Source organism: Castor canadensis, chromosome 1 (genome assembly GCF_047511655.1).
Source record: "Castor canadensis chromosome 1, mCasCan1.hap1v2, whole genome shotgun sequence".
Taxonomy (NCBI): domain Eukaryota; kingdom Metazoa; phylum Chordata; class Mammalia; order Rodentia; family Castoridae; genus Castor; species Castor canadensis.
Genome location: NC_133386.1, coordinates 15,945,925 through 15,970,541, shown reverse-complemented (window position 1 = coordinate 15,970,541; position 24,617 = coordinate 15,945,925). Strand labels below are relative to the sequence as shown.

At 42.1% G+C, this 24,617-nt stretch overlaps 1 protein-coding gene across 3 annotated transcripts in view; it reads left to right on the top strand.

Moving 5' to 3' along the window:
• Ppp1r14c (protein phosphatase 1 regulatory inhibitor subunit 14C) overlaps positions 1–24,617 on the top strand; it is a 100,695-nt gene that overhangs the window by 52,559 nt on the left and 23,519 nt on the right. The window contains exons 2-4 of one of the 3 annotated variants that reach the window (XR_012447694.1): positions 9,224–9,307; positions 12,251–12,283; positions 19,192–19,320. Coding sequence is in view for 2 of the 3 variants with exons in the window: in XM_020176002.2 (XP_020031591.1) it covers positions 9,224–9,307; positions 12,251–12,283 (117 nt within the window). In the remaining variant the exon portion in view is untranslated. The remainder of the gene's footprint in view (positions 1–9,223; positions 9,308–12,250; positions 12,284–19,191; positions 19,321–24,617) is intronic. The other 2 variants (XM_020176002.2, XM_074072342.1) reach the window with 2 other exon arrangements.

Here is a 24,617-nt window from a genome sequence, read left to right as displayed (position 1 = left end):
GAGCAGGAGACAAGGGAGGTGTTCTGTGCCATGATGGATGCTGCATGCAGGTGACCATTCCCCGATATGCTGCATTGTCACCTGTGTGTGCATTGATTACCCCAGAAATGAACCTTAGCTGTGAGGTATGTCAGACAAAGGTAGGCCAAGACCTGCTGTCCTGAAGAGCAAGCACAGTGATTCCTGTAAATACAGGTGAAACATCCCTTTACATCCCCAAAGTCAAGTTCAGTCAGACTGTGATATTTTTAATGGAGGAGTTGGGGGATTTTGCTGGTTGGCTCTAAACTCTAAACAAGCTTTAGCTCTTGGAGGTATTTAATTTTTTTCCTTTTTGGCAGTACTGGGGTTTGAACTCAAGGCCTACACCTTGAGCCACTCCACCAGCCCTTTTTTGTGAAGGGTTTTTTTTTTCTAGATAGGGTCTGACAAACTATTTGTCAAGGCTGCTTCAAACAGCAATCCTCCTGGTCTCTGCCTCTTGAGTAGCTAGGATTACAGGAGTGAGCCACTGGTGCTTGGCACTTTGGTTATTTTTAAGGTAGGGACTGCCCCAGCTGGCCTGGAACTGCAAACCTTCTGCCTCCTATGTAGCTAGGATTATAAGCCTCCATGCCTAGCTGGTATTTAATTTTTAAAACCACTGTGCATTAGGGAAATATTGGAAATGTGACATCAAATCACAGTGTCAGACACTGGTTTACCCATGTTAGTTCCAGTTAAGGCCCAGGCTGAGGCCATCCTGCCCTGACTCTGCTGGGTGACTGGGCTGCCTGTGCCCATGGGGTCCCTGTACCACATCAGCTAGACTCCTGGACACTGCCCTTGCCCAGTAGCTAGTTTTCTGTGCCTCGATCTGCTTGTTTCCATTCCGTGTCACCAGCAGTCCCAGCTTCATCTTGGTTTTATTATATGCCCTGGTAATTAGTTTACTTTTTGTTTTGCTGGAGTACTCTTCCCAAAATTAAGATGTGAGATAAAACGTCTTTGGGTTTTTGTCCCACTTCCGGTTGACAGTGTGACCAAGGTTGGCCCTTTCTCCTGAGGTTCTGGGATCATTGCTTGCTTGATCACTAGTGTGGTATTGGAACCTTTCAAAGGCACAAGGAAGCTAGGTGAGGACATCCCCATGAAGGATTAGTGTTGGGCTGGCAGAGTGGAGTGGGTTTCAGAGGAGTGGATCCCTTCCAGAGAAAGCAGGTTGTCATAAGGGTGAGCCTGACCCCCCGCTGGCCCTTTTGCTTCCTGTCCCATAATGTGACCCTTTGACTGATAACTAGAATATATAGGGAACTTAAAAAACTAAATTCTCCCAAAACTAATGAACCAATAAAGAATTGGGCAAGTGAACTAAACAGAACTTTCTCAAAAGAAGAAATTCAAATGGCCAAAAACACATGAAAAAATGCTCACCATCTCTAGCAATAAAGGAAATGCAAATTAAAACCACACTAAGATTCCACCTCACCCCTGTTAGAATAGCCATCATCAGCAACACCACGAACAACAGGTGTTGGCGAGGATGTGGGGAAAAAGGAACCCTCTTACACTGTTGGTGGGAATGTAGACTAGTACAACCACTCTGGAAAAAAATTTGGAGGCTACTTAAAAAGCTAGACATCGATCTACCATTTGATCCAGCAATACCACTCTTGGGGATGTACCCAAAAAACTGTGACACAGGTTACTCCAGAAGCACCTGCACACCCATGTTTATTGCGGCACTATTCACAATAGCCAAGTTATGGAAACAGCCAGATGCCCCACTACTGATGAATGGATTAAGAAAATGTGGTATTTATACACAATGGAATTTTATGCAGCCATGAAGAAGAACGAAATGTTATCATTTGCTGGTAAATGGATGGAATTGGAGAACATCATTCTGAGTGAGGTTAGCCTGGCCCAAAAGACCAAAAATCATATGTTCTCCCTCATATGTGGACATTAGATCAAGAGCAAACACAACAAGGGGATTGGACTATGAGCACATGATAAAAGCGAGAGCACACAAGGGAGGGGTGAGGATAGGTAAGACACCTAAAAAACTAGCTAGCATTTGTTGCCCTTAACGCAGAGAAACTAAAGCAGATACCTTAAAGCAACTGAGGCCAATAGGAAAAGGGGACCAGGAACTAGAGAAAAGGTTAGATAAAAAAGAATTAACCTAGAAGGCAACACCCACGCACAGGAAATCAATGTGAGTCAATGCCCTGTATAGCTATCCTTATCTCAACCAGCAAAAACCCTTGTTCCTTCCTATTATTGCTTATACTCTCTCTTCAACAAAATTAGAAATAAGGGCAAAATAGTTTCTGCTGGGTATTGAGGGGGGAGAAGGAGGGGGTGGAGTGGGTGGTAAGGGAGGGGGTGGGGGCAGGGGGGAGAAATGAACCAAGCCTTGTATGCGCATATGAATAATAAAAGAAAAAAAAATAATGCGACCCTTTGGCATGTGCTCCCCCACCATGCACTACCACTGCCATGAGCCCTCACCAGAGCATGCTAACACCATGCTCTTTGACCTCCAGGACAGTAAGCTAAATAAACCTCTTTTCAAGCTGGGCATGGTGGTGTATACCTGTAATCCCAGCAGCTACTTAGGAGGCAGAGACAGGAGAATCACAGTCCAAGTCCAGCCTGTCTGAAAAACAAACTAAAAGCAAACGGCTGGGGTTTGGCTCAAGTAATAGGCAAGCACTGGGCCCCAGTACTGCAAAATAAAAACCAACCGAACAAAACTCTTTTCTTGACAAATTACCCAGCCTCTGACATCTTGTTATACCAACACAAAACAGATTAAGACCTCGCTTCTGGTTTTGTGTGCTCCGTGTGACTGTTGGGAAGCCTGCTGGCCTTGATTCTCTAACCTTCTGTGTGCCACCTGTTTTCCTTTGGAAGCTTCCAAGGTCTTCCCTTCTTCCCTGATGTTCTGATATTTTTCTGTGAAGTGCCATAGGAAGGTTGGGCCCCTTTTCAAATAGAAATAATTCCTTGCAGATTCCAGGGTTGACTTAAATGTTTAATATTATAATACTATTTAAATATGTATCACTTAAAACCAGGGATGAACTCCTCCTTATGCTTAGGTCTTTTCCAATTGTAAAATCACATCAGAATTGCAAATTATCATAAAGGAAAACCCATGTGACTCAAATGCACCATTAGCTTACCGTGAAGACTGGCCTCACACCTTCTGTAGCAAGAGGAAAGTACAGATCTCGTGTCCTCCGAGTGGTAGCTTCCAACTTCCCGTGGTGTGAATGAGTTGGATGTGTTACATTTATATATATGTGGACTCTGTTCTCTGGCCTTTTGCTCATTAGTCCATGACACTAATATAATTGTTTGATGCCCATGAGCAAAACGCAGTGTGGGTCTCGCACACGTGGCATGGGAGGGCCCTCCAAAGCCTCCCGAGGATGTGCTTGTTTATGGGAATTTGGGGGGATTGCCATTAGAGTGAAAACACGAGGTGTAAATCTTTTCGTAATAGTCACATAATCCCACGGATTCAGTTCTTATTTTACACCTCCTACACTAGCTTCCCCCTGCAGGCTTAGAGAAAGGTGGGCTGTCAGACACCTGGCTGCTTTTCAAGAATGTTTGGACAGCCCATAATAGCTGGTGTTTACCATTCCCCAGGCCCCCTTCTCCCACTGCTCCATCTCTGTCAGCCACCACAGTTTGCATGGTAGCTTAATCCCATGATGGGTGCTTTCCTGTCCCTATTTTAGGATGGAGGCTGCTGAGACCTGTTGTTAAGCTGTGTCTCCTGTATGCTATTATTGTGTGTGAATGTGTGTGAGTGTGCATGGTGGTGTGTGTGCAGATGTGAGTATTTTCAAGGTCCCAGTGTCCCTGTTAGTGCCATCTTTCTTTAAAGTCTCTCAGACTCGTTATTTAGGTCTGCTCTTCTCTTCTCTCTCATCCAACATTCATTCAGTTCACCTCCCGTTTCCCCTGTCTTCCCTCCCACCTATCACTGCTCTAAACTCTTCTTTTGGGTCTGGCTCCTACTTCATTCCAGCCCCGTTGCCTCACACCTGGATGAGCCTAGTCTGTCCCCGAGCCTCCCCACTCCCTGTCCCCTGGGGCCTGCGACTGGGCCAGCTCTTCCCTCTGTCCTTCCATTTCTTGCTCAGCAGCCTTCGGTGGTCTCAGATGCTGCAGGACGGGGTGACTGGCAGCCTGTGGGCTGGTGGACTTGGTTTGTCCTCCCTAAGCTTCCGTGGGATTGTTAGTGAATTTGAGATTTTTTTTTTTTTACATAAAGGATCTCTCGTTTGGGCTTTTCATGAAAACCTGGAAAATCTGGCAGCCCTGAGCGACATATTCCTAAAAGGTGACAGAAGGTGGGAGTAGAGTGTTCCCGCTGCCTTTCCTTGGCCGTGTTCCTCAGCATGCGGTTCCCTGCTGCCCCTTATAGCATCTCCACCTGCCCTGCTTTTGTCACCTATCTGGCCTCCACCACACTAGCATGTGCAGCCCAGAGCTGTGGACCTTTCTATATCCTGTACTCAGAGTGCACCTTGTATTTTTGCGGCCTCTTGTGTGTGCACTCCCTCTCCCTCTAAATCTGCCCAAGTCCTGTCCTTCCACAAGGCCAGCTTAGCTCTTCTCTCCTTGTGACACCTCCCCATCTGACCAGATGGAAATTTTCTCTTTCTCTGAGTCACTCTGGGTTGTCTCTGGTTTATTGGAGCTGTGGTCAGACTGTCTGTTAGGGCTGGGCCTATCAGTGCCTGAGATATAGTAGGTTTTCAACAGAGGTACAACTAGGATGATGCAGAGACGTTTATGGGCCTTGTTCTGCAGGTTTCATGAGGAGCACCCCTGACTAAGGACTGTGCTCCCTAGTGACTGTTCCCAGAGACTCTTATGAGCGTTGTTTCACTTCTTGTCACCAGAACCACTGTTGCGGACGCATCTTTAGCGTGAGGCAAATATCCAAATGCAGCTGAGTTCTAGTACACTATGGGGGGCTGTGGGTTCCATCATCTCCCTACACGTGCTTTGATTTGTTACCAAGGTCAGTAATATTGCTCTAAGATCAGTGGATAGAACGCAGGGCTAAAGGGATGCCTTTAAAATTGCCAGCAGTTGGAATCACCATTCAGTGTTCCTTCCAAGCATGGTGAACTTGACTCCTAAGCCTCTCGTGAGGGGTAACAGTGAATTCATTTTGGTAGAAAGGGCTGATGCCTAAAACTGTTGTCCATTGCTCAGTGAGGGAATCTTAGTTTGTCTCAGCATTAACCCTGGGAAAACCAAGCCCAGGGTTTCCTAGCCACCCACTCTTGCGTAGTGGGAGTAAACCTGAGATATCCCACATTTCCTCTGAAAGGGGCCAGACAGTGAGTGGACTCTGGGGAAGTGCTGTGTGATGGGACCTTCTGTGATGACAAAATGTTCTAAATCGGTGTTTTCTAGTACAGTTGCCATGTGACTTGTGTCTCGTGCACACTTGAAATGTGGCTGGTGCAAATGAGGGAGTGAATTCTTCACTACCTTGCATTGCTCCGGATTTAAATTTAAATGCCACCCGTGGTTACCATAGTGGGCAGCACTGCATTCTAGGGTTGAAGAAAGGGATCAAATGAAGTCCTGTGGAGAGCCATGTGCACTCCTAATGGGAGGACACCTGGCTGAAGATGCCTCCTGCCTGGGACTCATCACAGTTACACAAGTCAAAACTCGTGTGACCAAGCTTGGCCTAACACCAAAACTATTTCGTTGGTGTTTTTGAGGAGCCCCACTGCCCTGTTGTTCTGAGGAGGGCATTAGTGACCTACTGTTTTTTTATTTCTTTTAACAATAGCTGACTCCAAGCTCCCCTTAGCTGTGATTCCTTGAAAAGGTTCTAAATCCTGCTTCTTTGCTTGATTTCATTAAATCATGACATAAACACATGCTCTGTGTTCACAGAGTATCAACACTGAACCCAAAGGACTATTTGGGGGAGGGGAGTAGAAGAAAGAAAGCTGTTACACAGCTCAAAATGTGTGGGTTTATTTATTTTGCTTGGCTTTAATTGCTGTGACCTGCGGAGCTGTTCCGGCCTAGCAGGGTAGCTAGCTGTTCTGTGACGTGGATATACAGAATTGGTTTAGAGCTGCATTTTCCAGAACACATATGCAGTATGTGCTCTGGGGCCCACTCACCATGGCCTCAACCACTCATTGGCCTGGGCATGCCCATGGGTGACCTGTCTTTGCCAGACCTCCCGCAGCCCTCTGTGCTGCTGGGTATGCTCGTCCTTTGTTCTGTAACCCACTGAGTTCCTCTGTTGGTGTTTGCTTCCCACTGCTCCCTTCACTGTGGAAAGTCTGACAGGAAGCTATGCTATTTTCTCTCAAGCTATAGCTGTACCTGTGGCTATCTGTTTGGGGCCTGTTGTGGTTTAAATATGAAATGTCACCCCATAGGATCATGTATTGAAAGATTGGTTCCCAGCTGGTGGCACTATTTTGGGAGGTGGTGGAAACTTGAGTAGCTGGGCTGGTTGGAGGAAAAGGTTCCCGGAGACTTGGTTCCCAGTCCCTTCCTAGCTCTCTCTGCTTCCAGTTCTTCATGGGGTGAGCAGCCTCCTCTCCACATGCTCCCACCACCATGGTATTCTGCCTAGATTAAACAGAGCTGAGGACTGTGAACTGAAATCTCTGAAACCATGAGCCAAAATAAATCTTTTCTTCCTCTTAAGTTGTTTAGATATTCTGTCCCAGTGATGAAAAGTCTGACCAATGCAGAGCCCCAGTAGTGCCCTTTCTCTTCTGGAAGTGTTCCTTCCAGCCATGACTTCAAATATACACAAAATTATCTGTTTGGACACAAAAACATTTGGGAGAGAGAACAGCAGCATGGCAGCCAGGTGGTTGGCACTCATGGAGAGAAGCATCCATGTTCTGTGTGGGCTTCTCAGTGTTTTAGCGACCAAGCATAGCCTTGGGGTCCTCCCAGCATCCTCTCCCCTGAAGTAGACACATTGGTGCCCACCTCCCTGCCTGGCCCTTCCCTGAAGGAGGTTACCATCAGCCAGATGCAAGTGTGGGGTGAACAGATCCCAAGGAAGCAGGGAAAAGCCACAGAAGCCAGCAATGTGCAGTCAGAGGCCAGAGATGCCTACATTCACGGCTCATGCAGATGAAGTTCAAAGTTCATAGGGCAAGGTGGGTACCCACAGCTCTTCTCATGGCCAGCAATATACTCACCTGGTACAACTTTCCTGACTCCGGGGAAGCCAGGTGATTATGTTTGAATTTTATCCCTGTAATTACAGGGGTAAAAGCAAGAAGCTGTCACCCCAGTTCTGAGGTCATTGGAATTTTCTGAAATACACTTTGTTCTTAAATCTCTTATCTTTTTTTTAGATTTTTTGACCATAATAAGATCAAGGATGTTACAATTGCCCTCTACTTAAAGTTTTGTTTTCATGGGTTGCGTATCTTATAATATTACAGAAATAATAACAATCAGTGCTCAAGAAGTCTTAGCTGTGTTCCACGTACTATCCTGAGAACTGGATAGCAATTAAACAATTTAATCCACACATCAGTCTTATGAAGTAGCTGGCATTTACCATACCATTTTTATAGGTGAGGAAACTGATGCCAGAGAGGTTAAAAACCTTGCCCAGAGTCACACAGCAAGTTAGTGGCAGAGCTGGCCTTGGTGCAGCTGCCTGTCTCCTCTATCAGGTCACCTTGCAGCGATACTCTTATCAAAACATTGACATCTCCTACTTCTAGGTCACCAGCTTAGGTTGATAGTTAAATGACTATTAAATGCAAATATGCAAATATAAAACCTTTCTTCCATCAGTTGGCACCTTGCAGGTGAGACCTAAAATATTCACACTGATAAATACTGGTTTTGAAGTGGGTTATCCCACTTAACACTTGGGTGAAACAGAAATTCTCTACAGGAAGCAGGAGTAAGTCAGCAGGGGTTCAAGAGGAGGTTGTTTCTGGGATTTTCTGTCTGTTGAGGGCCTGTCTCAGGAGGTAATGATCTTATGGGGAGGGTTACATATTCCTCTCTTTCCCCAATATGCTTGGGTCCTCACTTTTGTGTTGGAACCAGATATACAAAGATTGAGCATTACTCGATAAATACATTTTTTACTAGAAAGGAAGTATTTGGGAAGTCAAGGTGAGGTTGCTTACATAACAGGGTTGCTGAGCCCAGGTGGCCATCCTAGAGTCCCAGCTGGCATGCAGCTTTCTCTCAGCCTCATGGCTGGGAGGAGTTGTGCTGCAGATAGTGAGGTGAGACGCAGCTCGCAGGAACAGGATGCTGTTCCAACAGGTACAGAGGGATGGGGGGATCTGAGGTCTATTTTGTGTTGGAAGTTCAAGTTCCAAAAGAGTGAGGTCTTTCACCTTTCTTGCCCTCTCTTTTGGGCTGGATGTCTTTGGTTGTTCAACTCACACTGTCTGGAACAGTCTTAGGGCTTTTCTCACCTACTCAGAGGTGGTTTGACCTGGTGACTTGGTCATTGCATCCAGAGCTTTCTTTTCATAATCCTCTCTCTGCTCTGCTTACCCTGGAGTCAGCCTCCTCCTGGCCTCAGCCTCTCTTCATAGCCGCAGGAGGCTGCAGCAATTCCCAGGGCTTTGAACTTCCTCAGCCTGGCTCAGGTCAGAGACAGTGAGGTGGTACTCTGATTGGTAAAGCATCTTCCCCTCAGGTCTCAGTTGAATTACACATCATCTCTGAATCAGTATGGGCTGAGTAATGCTGGTAACCAAAACCCATGATGGAATCAAGTTTCCACAGACTCCTGAATAAAGGCTGGACTAGTCACCAAGAGAGGGGTAGAAGTTGGGTGGGAAACTGTGACTCTCACTGCCCTTGCTGTAATCTGCCAGGCCCCCATCATTTATTCATTGCCATGATTTTCTGCTAGAGAGTAGAACACTGTCACTTCTGAATTCATACTTTTCACTGCTTGTGACTCTAAAATCTCCCTTGCTCCCTCCTCCCTTTCCTTTTCCCCTCCCTCCTCCTTTCTGTTCTTTTTCTTTCCCTCTCCCTAACTCTCTTTTCTTTTCTTCCCTTCTTCCATTCCCCTCCTGCCTTTCCTCTTCTCCAGTCTCTCCTTCCCCCTCTTACCCATAATCCCTTCTTGATTGACAATCTAGTCTTTTATTTAACTCAACTAAACTGGTTCGGCAGAATTTAGTTTCTCCCTAAATTAAATGCCTCCATATTTGCCTCCTAGGAAGAAGAAATGCCAGATGTAGAAATTGACATTGATGACCTTCTTGATGCAGACAGTGAGGAAGAAAGAGCTTTAAAATTACAGGTAAGCAGCTTTTAACATCTGCAAGTTCCAGGCAAGGACGTTTGAATCCATGTGGGTCACAAAGGTTGACATGAACTGATTCCCATGGTGGTATTGGAACTGGGACTTGGGCTGTGGCATTTTGCAGAAACGAAAGCAATGGGGTGCTGTCTTCACCCCCATGTACCACGTCTGCGATGATAAAGCAGCTCTTAACTGTAGTTCTCCAAGCACTTTATGGGGTGACTTTCCCCAGCCTCATTTTCTTGAGAGGGAGAGCTGGTTCTGCTTCCAAAGGTTGTCCTCCAGGGAAGGAGGTAGGCTGTAGGTGTATGGGATGAGAAGAACTGCTCTAGAGCTGGGAATATCCAAGCCCAGGTCTCTGGTCTCCTAGCTGTAGATTGTATCATTCATGAAATTCACTTCTAGATTAGATTGCTTACAACGTATCTCTCATTAGTACAATACCTTTTAATAGAGGCTCACCTGATAGCATTCTAGTATAGCAATGGAGGTAGAGATATCTAACATTCCTCAGCAGCAAACAATAAAATACTTAACGGTCTTTCCCATAGGAGGCAGTCTGTCACTTTTATTTTTAATTATACATGCATATAATGTACTTTGATCAAAATTTCCCCTTCTATTACTCTTTCTTATTCCCTCTCCCCTCTTTTTAAAACAATTTTTCTTTTTTTTGGACAGGGTGGGGACCAGTACTGGGGTTTGAACTCAGGACCTGGCCCTTTCCAGGGGGGGCATTCTATCACTTGTACCACATCCCAGCCCTTTTTTGCTGTAGGTTTTTTTTTTCTTTTTTTTTTTTTAATAGGGTCTTGCATTTATGAGCTGAACTTGCCTGGACCTTGATCTTCCTGTTTACATTTGCTGCTTAGCTGGGATGACAGCTTTTTGCTGTCCCCCATGCCTAGCTTTTTGGGGTCTTCCTAACTTTTTGTCTGGGCTGGCCTTGAAATGTGATCTTCCTGATCTCTGCCTCCTGAGTAGCTAAGATTACAGGTCTGAGCCACCTTCCCTGGCCTTAAATATTTTTAGTATGCTTCATTTTTCTGTTTTCATAAATGTGTATAAAGTACTTTGATCACAGTCATCACCCCCTTCTCCCTCTATTCACCCTCCCTCATTTTCTAAAATGAATTAACCTTTGACCTGCCGTTATTTTTAATGTCCACTGATAATTATGTTAGTGGCAGTGGGTATCACCAATGGCAAATGGTCACCAGAGCACATCAAAGGCATACTTTAATGCATTGATGTGTTTAATGTGTTAATAATTACTAGTGTCCCTGGAGTGGTGAGTAACCTCAGTTATGATGACTGTTTCTTGTGGAAATATCAATAGTATCCTAATTACAAAAATTAAAAAGATAAAGCAGACATCAGTCGTATAGAAAGTATAATGACATAAGAAAGCTTTCTTGAAGTGGAGAACTTGGAAGGGGCTTTTTGAGCTGTCATCAGGTCACCCCCCCCCCCCACCCGCCTTGGTTGCCAGGTGAATGAAGACACTGAAACCTGAGGAGATGAAGTCTGTGGCTGAATCATGGCCAGAGCTCTCTCTCCATGTCACTGTGACTGTCACCATCTTACACAGGCAGTATCAACCTTAAGTATATCCAGTTTAATATTAACCAAGTAGATAGCCCAAGGGGGAAGGTGTGTGTGTGCACATGCATGTGTGCAGAAAGAGGAGTAAAAAAGGTCACGGACTGGCCGGGTATATTTGAAACCATTTGGATCTCTCTGGGTTACATTCGGTTAGCGTAGGAAAACCGGAGTGGGAGGATTTGGTTCTTGTTGTGGGAAAACTGGATTTTCAGCTTATGAACTCAGTCCTCCTCTCTCCAGAGCTCATACCCAGATGGCCACATGCCTGTCCTTTAAGGCAAGTTCTTCTCCTCAGTGAGGCATCTGGAATCTGGCCAAGGCCTGTGTTTTGTTTCCAATGCTATGAAAAACAAATCTTTTGCTATCCAAAAAATTTCCATGTAAGTCAGGTGCCTGTGGCTCACTCCTGTAATCCTAGCTATTTGGGAGGCTACGATTGGGAGGCCTGCAGTTTGAGACTAGATGGGCAAAAAGTTCAAGGGACCCCATCTCAACCAAAAGCTGGGGACAGCAGCATGTGCCTGTCACACCGACTATGGTGGGAGGCTGAGGCTGAGAGGATCAAGGTTCCAGGCCAGTCCAGGCAAAAAAAGTTTGCGAGACCCATCTTAACAGAAAAAAGCTGGGTGTGGTGGCTATCATCCAAAAATGATAGGTGGATCATGGTCCAGGCCAGCCTGGGCAAAAAGCAAAACCCCATCTCCAAAACAACCGAGGAAGAAGAGCTGGAGGTGTGGCTCAAGTGGTACAGCACTTAAGCTGAGTTCAAACCCCAGTACTGACAAAAACAAAAACAATGAAAAGGCCTGTTCATGTAGTGCGTGTGCACGCACGTGTGTGTGCTCTGAAGAGCAAAGCGCTCGGCATGCTAGTGGAATTGTGTACCTTTAGATAACTGGCTGGCACTGAAAGAAAGTGTGATTGCATGTCCATGTGAAGCCTTGACATATCATTGCAAAAATAACAGTAAAACAATGAAATGACTTTTAAGTGCATTTTAAAAATGGTATGAAATTTATTAAAATTTAGGATTCATTAATAGTAAAAGGGTGTTTCATGTGAAAATTCCATATAGTCATCCAGTGTATTTCAAGCAAGTTTACCCCTTTTATCTTCCCTTAACCCCGTTCCTCCTCCTTCCCTCTTAAATCCATGTTTTGTGAGTGTCTTTATGCCATCTCTGTGCATATATAAGTAACCTGCTTTGATTCTCTTCACCCCCTACCCTCCCCATTCTCAAGTCCCTTTTATACCCAGGTTCTATTATTGTAGTTATTTTTAATTGACATGGAATTCTAAAATAATAAAACTGACTTTCTGTGTGTTTAATTCTAGGAAGCTCTCGTAGATTGCTACAAACCAACAGAGGTAAACAAATAACTTTTCCTAAATGCTATGTTTGAATTTTTTTTATTAAATCAATTTGTCGAGTTTGAAAGCTAAACCCACTAAGTGAGTACTAATTAGTGATTATTATCCATGAGTGCATATGTTTGCATAGTCCTAACTTCATTATTTCCGAGCTTAAACACATTTAGTTCAGGAAGACCTAAAATGAACAGAACAGTTGTGTTTCTTGGTTTAGATAAAGGCTACACTTCAAAGAAAACTGTGACAGTCGTGGAGTCATTGTGGTGAAAGGCTTAGGGTTATATAGCTGAAGAATGCATACCATTAGGTTATAGTTATGCATTTCTAAAAAGTTTAAAACCAATTTTATCTTTCAAAAACTACTTTTATTGGGAGGAAAAATGTTCTCTCTTTTTTTTTTGGATATTTAAAACACTAGTTTAAAAAAAAAACCAATGGCTATTAATCTGATTATACCAAAGCATTGAATGTAGACTCAATCACCAAAATCAGAGATTAAGGTTTTAATCAGATTTGGAATTATTAACAAAAGAAAGTACTTTCAGTTTGTTCTTGTGATAAAGCTGAGAGATGAGAAGATCCATCAATGTTTTGGAATCTATTTATAACATCCAAGCAACAGTGGTGTCACTTCTCAGTTTTGAAGTGAGAAATTACGAGCGGGGAAGATAGCCTGCTTTTAAGGGTGTGTAAGATCTTGATGACTGGGAAGTTTCATGGCTTTGTGGTTTTGAGGATAGATAGTTTTTTAGCTATATTCTTAGAAACTCCAGTTTCTATTACATCTTACAGCCAAAGAGGTTTAAAACTTTAATTTTAGCTATTAAAGCATGTCTCTCTGTGTGTATATATATATACACACACACACATACATATATTAGTGAGTGTAATGCATATTCATACTTTTGAAAACCAAAACAATGTTATAGGGCTCGTAAAGAAAAAGTAGTAATGCCTTCCCCATCTCTCAGCCCCCTCTCCCTATAAGTATATAGTTTCTATTTATATATTTTTTATATGTAACACTTTTGACTGTTTTCCTGCAATTTACCCTTGTATTCCTACATAATGCATTTGCTACTTTGTTTTCATTTTTTGACTTCAGGGGAAAGACGATAGATTTCTTACTTCCACACAATTCCTTCTCAACCTCCAAAAGTTATGTAACAGTATTTTGTTAAATCAGTAGTTGAAGTTTATAATATTGTGATTTAAGCAAATATTTTTCACTACTGAGTACAGTGAACTGTGACCATGGCTTTCTTACATAGTCTTTTTCTTCCTTGGAGTTGATAAAAGCCTTGTCTTTTATTTTGTCTGGTACCTATTGCTATTTTTTGACCCTCCAGTGTTTTTGTAAACCATGTATACACACACATCCATCCTCCTGCCCCAAGACTTTCTTCCTTGAGCTCCTGTACAATAATCTGGAGAAGTTTTTCTCTCGGTCTGCTGAGCAGCTACTCTCCTGAAGCTGTTGTTCTGTTTAATCTTTGCTTTCTAAAATCTCAGACTTCCACATTTTTGTTGGAGTACATCATGTAGTAACTTTTTCAGAATGGATGTATATGGGAAAAATTTTTGGAGCCTTGTATATGTGACAGTATATTTCAATCAGTTGTTTGGATGGTACAGAATTCTAAGATAAGTCATTATTAATACTCAATTTTAAACACATTATGAGTGAGCTGTGTTGTGGAGGTGGAGGAGCTGCTACTGGGGGAACCAGGTTGTCAGGTACAGAAATGCCATTTACTTACTTCCTTTTTCTCAGTTCTCCTTCTAGGAGGAGTTCATGTCTTGGTGATTTGGGTGAGAAGATTTGGACTTTCAGGTTTCTTTTCTGATTGGCTCCAGAAACAGCTCAGTGGGCAGTCCATTTTCTCACTGGAATGAGCCCTGTTCTCCCTTCCCCTCTACTTTTTGCAGTGTCTAGGGAACAGAATATTTACGGTGGTCCTAGGCCCTACGGGCAATGAAGGTGGTGTCTCTTGCCTCTGGAGCAAAAGTCTCCCATCTGGTTTCTGTGTGGAGGCTAAGGAGGTAAAAGGATATACTAGGTGAGTTCCAGAAGAAGAAAGCAGGATATTGAGCAGGAGTTTCCCAGAGAGCATGTCTTCTTTTTTAAACTGTGGTTTCTAGGAATGGAAGTGCAGAGCACTGAGCAATTTCATTATCTCTGAAAGGATCATTTGAGAGGGCGAGCACTGTCACCTGCACTGTCACCTTTGTGTGTGCTCAAGGGATACAGATTTTCTTGGCTCCTGCATTGAGATAAGAGTGATAGCGTCTGTTTTTCCAGAGGTCTGGAGTTCACGTTGCACAGACACACATTATCTTATTTGATCCTTTTGATGACCACTTGAAATAAAGAGGGTTTGGGTAACTTGCCCACCATGTCAGATGTCAGCAAGCAGCAAGCCGAGAAGGAAGCTGGGACTCCTGAGAGGCTGACTCTTGATCTTGTGTTCTGTCTTTCTATCCTGCCAATCTTTGCCTCAGCCAGAATCAGAATATTAAAGGATTTTGTCCTATCTCAACCAAATAGCTAATAATTAATGGTGCTCTTCTTAAACTAGTCATCTCTAGAGGTGCTGTAATTGATCAAAATTATTTTACATACAATTATTATGCCTCTTTGAATTTAGAAATGCAAGGAAGGCGTCTTTGCAGACTTGGATATGTTTGTTGATAGCTTCTCATTGCAGACATGCGGGGGAGGGTGGTAAAAGGAAGAGATTCAGGCCAGCGCCAGCACTGTGTAACTTCCTTTCTTTCTTTTTTTTCTTTTTTCAGTACTGGAGCTTGAGCTCAGGGCCTTCACCTTGAGCCAGTCTGCCAGCCCTTTTTTATGATGGGTATTTTCAAGATAGGGCCATGTGAGCTATTTGCCCAGGCTGGCTTTGAGCCTCGTTCCTCCTGATCTCTGCCTCCTGAGTAGCTAGGTGTGAGCCACCTGTGCCCAGCTAGTGTGTGACTTTCTAAACTTTGCTGAGTTTCTGTTTTTCCTGTATAGAATGGAGGTAATTATAACTTCTTCCCTGGCTGCAGGGATCATTTTAGTGATAATTTTAGTGATAACAACAATAAAAATAATAGTGAAATAACAACTAGGCAGTTAATATACTGGGCACTGATCTAATCACATCTAATGTATTAATTCAGTTGATTGTTTTTTTCATGAAAAAAAATCTAAACATTTATTAAAGCATCCATAACAACATTTCTTTACAGCAGTTTTAGGTTGACAGTGCAATTGACCAGAGGTACAGAGATTTCCTGTTCACACTCCTCCCGCCCTCAGCTTTTCCAGTATCAACATGAGGCCATTCATTACTGTTGATGAGCCTGTGGTGACAGTTGTAACCACTCAAAGTCTGTGTTTACATTAGGATTTATACTTGTACAGCCTATGGGTTTTGACAAACACATAATGGCATATATCATTCTAGTATACAGAGCAGTTTCTGAATATTAACAATTCTGTGTTCTACCTGCCCAATCCTCCATTCCCTCTCCTCCCTGACAACCACTGAACTTTTTACTGTTTCCACATGTTTACCTTTTTCATATTATCACATACTTGGAATTGTCCAGGATGTAACCTTTTCAGGCTGGCTTCCTTTCCTTAGTAATAGGCATTTAACTTCACTCCACATCTTTTCATTTCTTGATAGCTCATTTCTTTTTCGAGCTAAGTAATTGTCTACACGTACCACAATTTATCTACTCATCTACTGAAGGACATCTTGGTTGTTCCCAAGCCTTGGCAATTATTAATAAAGCTGTTTTCAACATTCTTGTGCAGGTTTTTTTTTTTTTACACAATAAGTTTTCATGTCCTTTTGGGTATGGTTGCTATATTGTATGGGTGGAGTACGTTTAGTTTTGTAAGGCACCACCAAACTCTTCCAAGATAGCTGCACCATTTTTCATTGTCATCAGCAGTGAGAGTTCTTGCTGGTCTGTATCTCAGCAGCATTTGGTTGTCAGTGGTCTGGACTTTGGAGTGGCATCTCATTGTTTTAATTTGCATTTCCTCCATGACATGTAATCTGTAGCATCGATTTAAATGCTCATTTGCTATCTGTACATCTTCTTAGGTAAGAGTGTATGCTAAAGTTTCTGGCTAATTTTTTAACCAGGCTATTCATTTTCTTATTGCTGAGAAATTCTTTGTAGCTGGAGGTGTAGCTCATTGGTAAAACACTTGTCTAGCTTGTCCAGGGCCCTGAGTTCAATCTCCAGGAAAGAGAAAAGAAGAGGAACAAAGGAAAAGAAAATAAATATTATTTTGGGTAATAGTTTTATATGGCATAGTTTCTTCTGGTCTGTGGCATCTTTTTTTATTCTCTTGACAGTGTGTTTCACCGGGAAGAAAATTTTGTTTTAAGGAAGTCCAGCTTGTCAGTTCTTTCTTTTGCGGATCTTGCCTTGGGTGCTATTTCTAAAACTCAGGGCCAAACAGTAAGTCATCTAGATTTTCTTCTATGATATCTTTTAAGAGTTTTATAGTTTTACACTTAGGTGTAGGTATGATCTATTAATTTTTAAGGAGAATATAAAGTCTGTGTCTAGATTTAATTTTATTTTATTTTGCATGTGAATATCCAGTTGTTCCAGCACCATTTGTTGAAAAACTATTCTTGTTTCACTGTGCTGACTCTGACCCTTTGTCAAAGATCCGTTGATTATGTGGGTCTCTTTCTGTGCTGACTTTTCTGTTTCATAGATCAATTTGTCTTTCATCAGCATCACACTACTGTGATTACTTTAGCCTGCTGTATAGCATGTCTTAAAGTTAGATACTGTCAGTTCCCTGACCTTGTTCTTTTTCGATATTGTGGTGGCTGTTCTGAATCCAGTACCTTTCCTTATACACTTTAGAAACAGCTTGTCAATATCCACAAAATAACTTCCTGGGATTTTGATTGAGATTGTATTGAATCTGTAGGTCATGTTTGGAAGAACAGAGATCTGACAATACACACACACACACACACACATATGTGTGTGTGTGTGTGTGTGGTACTGGGGCTTGAACTCAGGGCCAACAACTTCAGCCACTCTACCAGCACCCCCCCCCCTTTTTTTTTGTGAAGAGTTTTTTGAGATAGGGTCTTATTTGCCTGGGCTGGCTTCGAACTGCAATCCTCTTGATCTCTCTCCTGAATAGCTAGGATTATAGACATGAGCCACCGGTGCCTGACAAGATCTGAAAAGATTGTGTCTTCCTTCCATGAACATGAAATATCTCTCCATCTGTTTCTAGTGAGATAGCCTCAGGCTTCAAGATTCTTTCCTAGCCCTGTCCAGTCTGCTATCGAGTTCTTCAAAGGCACTCTTCATTTCTGTTACAGTGCTTTTGAGCTCTCTTTTTTTGCTTTTGAGCTGTTTGTCATTTTCTTACAGTGTCCATCTCTGCTTGCATTGTTCATCTGTTTTTTCATGTTATCCACTTTATTCATCAGAGCCCTTAACATGGTAACATGGTTGTTTTAAGTTCTCAACCTGATAATTCTAACATTCCTGCTATATCCTAGTCTGGTTGTGATGATTGGTCTGTCTCTTTAAACTGTAATTTTTGCCTTTTTTTTTTTTGGTGACACTAGGGTTTGAACTCAGGGCTTCACTCTTACCTCAAGCAGGTGCTCTACTGCTTAAGTCACACCTCCAGTCCGCTTTGGAAATAGGATTTCCTGAACTATTTGCCCGGGCTGGTCTCAAACCACTATCTTCCTGATATCAGCCTCCCAAGTATCTAGGATTATAGGTGTGAGCCACTGGCATTTATTTCTCTTTTTCTCTCTCAGAAGCACTGAGTTTTGAACTCAGGGCTTTGCACTTGCTGCACAGGCACTCTATTGTTTGAACCACACCTCCAGCCCTTTTTGCTCTTGTTATTTTGGAGGTAGGGTATCGCTTTGTGCCAGGCTAACCTGGACCAGTTGTTACTGGGATGATAGGTGCATGCTACCACATCCAGCTTTTTTCCATTGAGATGGAATTTCACAAACATTTTTGCCTAGGTTGGCCTAGAACCACAGTCTTCCTGATCTCAGCCTCCTGTGTAGCTTGGGATGACAGGAGTACCACCATGCTCAGCTATTGCTTGAGAAGCATTCTTGCAAACTCTTTGCTCAGGCCAGCCTCCAACTGTTATGTTCCTGTTCTCAGCCTCCCAAGTAGGTAGGACTACAGACTTGGCCACCAGCATCCAGCTCACATAATTTCTCTTCATAGTTGGGTGCTGTAAAAGAAACTCTCTCAGTAAGTCCTTCAATATAAATATAAGGCATGGGGCCTATGACTAGGTCCCAGTCTCTTAGTGAGCCCATGTCCCTGGACTGTGAACTTCCAAGGTGCTTCTCAGTCTCCCCCACCCTCTCTGTGCTGCCTTTAGGTGAGAAAGATGACCAGTGCTGGCTGGAGTTGGGTATTGCCCTTCCCTTGAGTCAGTTAGGTTTGTGATGAAATCCTCAGTGTGCTAGGCTCTGGCTAGCTTTTCCTGAGAGCATTCCTGGTTAAGAACAGAGTGCTCTGGTATATCCACGTTTCTTTTTCTCCTCCTCTTTCTGGAAGTGTAGGGGAGTTTTCCTCTGATGTGCAATGTGAGGGCCTCTTAGAGCTAAACTCACAAAATGTGCCATACCCATCCCCCAATGGTCCCCTCAAAGTTGTGATCTCTCAGACTTAGCCACTCTGAGACTCAGTTTGTCAGTTATAGTGTAGGCTTCCAGCCTCTGGTTTCCACCGAGTTGCTGCTGAGGTTTCTGCCCAGTGACTTGTGATTCTCTAAATATAGTCTCTGGGTCTCTCCACTTTGGGGCACTCGTTTGTCCTGTGACCTCAATTCTCTTTTGTATCTAAAAAGAGTTGTTAAGGTTTTTTTTTTTTTTTTTTAGTTTCTTCAGCTTTTTACTTGTTGATAGGATGGAGTGGAAGCATCCAAGCTTCTTATACATCTGGCTGGAAACGGGAGGGCTTATTGAATCTTCCCAAGAAGGCTATGAGATTGACACTATTGTTATCAGGTAAGGAATTAGAGGCATAGGCGTGTTGCCTAAAGTCACACACTTAATAAGTAGGGGAAGTCAGGGCATGTATGAAAGCACATAACATAATGCCTGGCACATAGTAGGTCCTTTTCATGCCTGTTGAGTCTGATTCTATATAAGGCAGTGCTAAATATGTAAAATGCCCTAGTTTGCCAATAACAATATTCTTGAATTTTTAATTTTAGAGAGTGGACTTTTAAAGAAACTGCTGATTTCTCAGAAATGATATTGCTTTGGCTGTGTCACCTCCTGTAGCATGCTTTGGGTCTGTGGTTTCCTCCTCTGGGGTCACAAGGTAATAGAGAAAGGACTTCTGTTTCCCATTTTGGTTTCTATGTAAACTGTGTACTCGTGATATATAACTATTTCCCGACTTGGACACCTCAAAGTTCATCAGATTGAATGTGGTAACTGTGGTCACCACACTTTAAGGTATTAGTAATATATCATTAAGAATGGTACCTTATTTTTTTTCTCTTTGAGTAACTGCAATTGGTTGTAATTGGTTTAAAAACAGAGCTGAATTATGCAAGGGTAAAAAAAAAAGATTGTTTCTATACAATGCAAGAGGAAAAGGAATGATTTTGTTTTGGAGATTACCTGGGTTTGAATAATCAGTAGTGAAAGCCTAGGGGAGGTGGTACAAATCAGCAGTGGGAGTTTGGGAACCTGCTGCCAGACCAGATGGAGGTTCTTCTCCTATGTCTTCCTCTTTCCTCCATGGTTTTCAAATCTTGGAATCACATAGGAGTGCCTGCATTGTACTGGGATGATGGACAGAAAATGCATTTAGAATGAGTTGGAGGGCATCTGCCTCCCCATCTCTTAGGGGAGTTGTCAGGCTAATCAATGCGCTTTTAAGTAAGAGCTCTGTTTATAGCTGAAGGTTCCTGTGCCCTTGTTCTCTGATGTACATCCGGTTCTTCTTTCAGTGCATTGATTTCATTTTCCGAATCAGAGCTTGTGGTATAACTTGTCTTTTTAACAATCAAAGTCTGTGAGTTGCTATCCATTGTGGGTTCACCAGGGTGACTCAGGCTGAGAGTAGGTGGTGACAAGCATTTCCAGTTCCAATAATCTGCCAGGTCATGGAAAGGTCACAGCCATGCCATGGTACAGATGACCCTGGTTTATAAATAGAAATCGCCAGTGTTTTCTCAAAGACAGGCCTGCTGTTCTTCTCCATAGGTTGGCAGTAAAAGGCAGACTGCTTCTTTTGCTCTAGCATCATGGTGACTATCACTTTTCTTTTATTTATTTATTTATTTATTCATATGTGCATACAATGTTTGAGTCATTTCTCCCCCCTTCCCCCCACCCCCTCCCTTAACTACCACTCCCTCTCCTCCCCACCCCCTCGCTTCCAGACAGAAACTATTTTGCCCTTATCTCTAATTTTGTTGAAGAGAGAGTATAAGCAATAATAGGAAGGAACAAGGGTTTTTGCTGGTTGAGATAAGGATAGCTATACAGGGTATTGACTCACATTGATTTCCTGTGCGTGGGTGTTACCTTCTAGGTTAATTCTTTTTTTTTTTTTTTTTCATTTTTCTTTTATTATTCATATGTGCATACAAGGCTTGGTTTATTTCTCCCCCCTGCCCCCACCCCCTCCCTTACCACCCACTCCACCCCCTTCCGCTCCCCCCCTCAATACCCAGCAGAAACTATTTTGCCCTTATCTCTAATTTTGTTGTAGAGAGAGTATAAGCAATAATAGGAAGGAACAAGGGGTTTTGCTGGTTGAGATAAGGATAGCTATACAGGGCATTGACTCACATTGATTTCCTGTGCGTGGGTGTTACCTTCTAGGTTAATTCTTTTTAATCTAACCTTTTCTCTAGTTCCTGGTCTCCTTTTCCTATTGGCCTCAGTTGCTTTAAGGTATCTGCTTTAGTTTCTCTGCATTAAGGGCAACAAATGCTAGCTAGTTTTTTAGGTGTCTTACCTATCCTCACCCCTCCCTTGTGTGCTCTCGCTTTTATCATGTGCTCATAGTCCAATCCCCTTGTTGTGTTTGCCCTTGATCTAATGTCCACATATGAGGGAGAACATACGATTTTTGGTCTTTTGAGCCAGGCTAACCTCACTCAGAATGATGTTCTCCAATTCCATCCATTTACCAGCGAATGATAACATTTCGTTCTTCTTCATGGCTGCATAAAATTCCATTGTGTATAGATACCACATTTTCTTAATCCATTCGTCAGTGCTGGGGCATCTTGGCTGTTTCCATAACTTGGCTATTGTGAATAGTGCCACAATAAACATGGATGTGCAGGTGCCTCTGGAGTAACAGTCTTTTGGGTATATCCCCAAGAGTGGTATTGCTGGATCAAATGGTAGATCGATGTCCAGCTTTTTAAGTAGCCTCCAAATTTTTTTCCAGAGTGGTTGTACTAGTCTACATTCCCACCAACAGTGTAAGAGGGTTCCTTTTTCCCCGCATCCTCGCCAACACCTGTTGTTGGTGGTGTTGCTGATGATGGCTATTCTAACAGGGGTGAGGTGGAATCTTAGTGTGGTTTTAATTTGCATTTCCTTTATTGCTAGAGATGGTGAGCATTTTTTCATGTGTTTTCTGGCCATTTGAATTTCTTCTTTTGAGAAAGTTCTGTTTAGTTCACCTTCCCATTTCTTTATTGGTTCATTAGTTTTGGGAGAATTTAGTTTTTTAAGTTCCCTGTATATTCTGGTTATCAGTCCTTTGTCTGATGTATAGTTGGCAAATATTTTCTCCCACTCTGTGGGTGTTCTCTTCAGTTTAGAGACCATTTCTTTTGATGAACAGAAGCTTTTTAGTTTTATGAGGTCCCATTTATCTATGCTATCTCTTAGTTGCTGTGCTGCTGGGGTTTCATTGAGAAAGTTCTTCCCTATACCTACTAACTCCAGAGTATTTCCTACTCTTTCTTGTATCAACTTAAGAGTTTGGGGTCTGATATTAAGATCCTTGATCCATTTTGAGTTAATCTTGGTATAGGGTGATATACATGGATCTAGTTTCAGTTTTTTGCAGACTGCTAACCAGTTTTCCCAGCAGTTTTTGTTGAAGAGGCTGCTATTTCTCCATCGTATATTTTTAGCTCCTTTGTCAAAGATAAGTTGCTCATAGTTGTGTGGCTTCATATCTGGATCCTCTATTCTGTTCCACTGGTCTTCATGTCTGTTTTTGTGCCAGTACCATGCTGTTTTTATTATTATTGCTTTGTAATATAGTTTGAAGTCAGGTATTGTGATACCTCCTGCATTGTTCTTTTGACTGAGTATTGCCTTGGCTATTCGTGGCCTCTTGTGTTTCCATATAAATTTAACAGTAGATTTTTCAATCTCTTTGATGAATGTCATTGGAATTTTGATGGGAATTGCATTAAACATGTAGATTACTTTTGGGAGTATCGACATTTTTACTATGTTGATTCTACCAATCCATGAGCATGGGAGATCTCTCCACTTTCTATAGTCTTCCTCAATCTCTTTCTTCAGAAGTGTATAGTTTTCCTTGTAGAGGTCTTTCACATCTTTTGTTAGGTTTACACCTAGGTATTTGATTTTTTTTGAGGCTATTGTAAATGGAATTGTTTTCATACATTCTTTTTCCGTTTGCTCATTGTTAGTGTATAGAAATGCTAATGATTTTTCTATGTTGATTTTATATCCTGCTACCTTGCTATAGCTATTGATGATGTCTAGAAGCTTCTGAGTAGAGTTTTTTGGGTCTTTAAGGTATAGGATCATGTCGTCTGCAAATAGGGATATTTTGACAGTTTCTTTACCTATTTGTATTCCTTTTATTCCTTCTTCTTGCCTAATTGCTCTGGCTAGGAATTCCAGTACTATGTTGAATAGGAGTGGAGATAGTGGGCATCCTTGTCTGGTTCCTGATTTTAGAGGGAATGGTTTTAATTTTTCTCCGTTAAGTATAATGCTGGCTGTAGGTTTGTCATATATAGCTTTTATAATGTTGAGGAACTTTCCTTCTATTCCTAGTTTTCTTAGAGCTTTTATCATGAAATGATGTTGGATCTTATCAAAGGCTTTTTCTGCATCTATTGAGATGATCAAGTGGTTTTTGTCTTTGCTTCTGTTAATGTGGTTTATTACGTTTATTGATTTTCGTATGTTGAACCACCCCTGCATCCCTGGGATGAAGCCTACCTGGTCGTGGTGAATAATCTTTTTGATGTGTTGCTGAATTCGATTTGCCATTATTTTGTTGAGGATTTTTGCATCAATGTTCATTAAGGAGATTGGCCTATAGTTCTCCTTTTTGGAGGTGTCTTTGCCTGGTTTTGGGATAAGTGTAATAGTGGCTTCATAAAATGTGTTTGGCAGTTTTCCTTCCCTTTCTATTTCATGGAACAGTTTAAGGAGGGTTGGTATCAGTTCTTCTTTAAAGGTCTGATAGAATTCAGCAGAGAATCCATCAGGTCCTGGACTTTTCTTTTTGGGGAGACTCTTGATTGCTGCTTCAATTTCATTTTGTGTTATAGGTCTATTCAGGTGATTAATTTCCTCTTGGTTCAGTTTTGGATGATCATATGTATCTAGAAATCTGTCCATTTCTTTAAGATTTTCAAATTTATTTGAATATAGGTTCTCAAAGTATTCTCTGATGATTTCCTGGACTTCCATGGTGTTTGTTGTTATCTCCCCTTTTGCATTCCTGATTCTACTAATTTGGGTTTTTTCTCTCCTCATTTTAGTCAGGTTTGCCAGGGGTCTATCGATCTTGTTTATTTTTTCAAAGAACCAACTTTTTGTTTCATTAATTCTTTGTATGGTTTTTTTGGTTTCTATTTCGTTGATTTCAGCTCTTATTTTTATTATTTCTCTCCTTCTATTTGTTTTGGGATTTGCTTGTTCTTGTTTTTCTAGGAGTTTGAGATGTATCATTAGGTCATTGATTTGGGATCTTTCAATCTTTTTAATATATGCACTCATGGCTATAAACTTTCCTCTCAAGACTGCCTTAGCTGTGTCCCATAGGTTCCGGTAGGTTGTGTTTTCATTTTCATTGACTTCTAGGAACTTTTTAATTTCCTCTTTTATTGCATCGATGATCCATTCTTCATTAAGTAATGAGTTATTTAGTTTCCAGCTGTTTGCATGTTTTTTGTCTTTACTTTTGTTGTTGAGTTCTACTTTTACTGCATTGTGGTCAGATAGTATGCATGGTATTATTTCTATTTTCTTATATTTGCTGAGGCTTGCTTTGTGCCCTAGGATATGATCTATTTTGGAGAAGGTTCCATGGGCTGCTGAGAAGAATG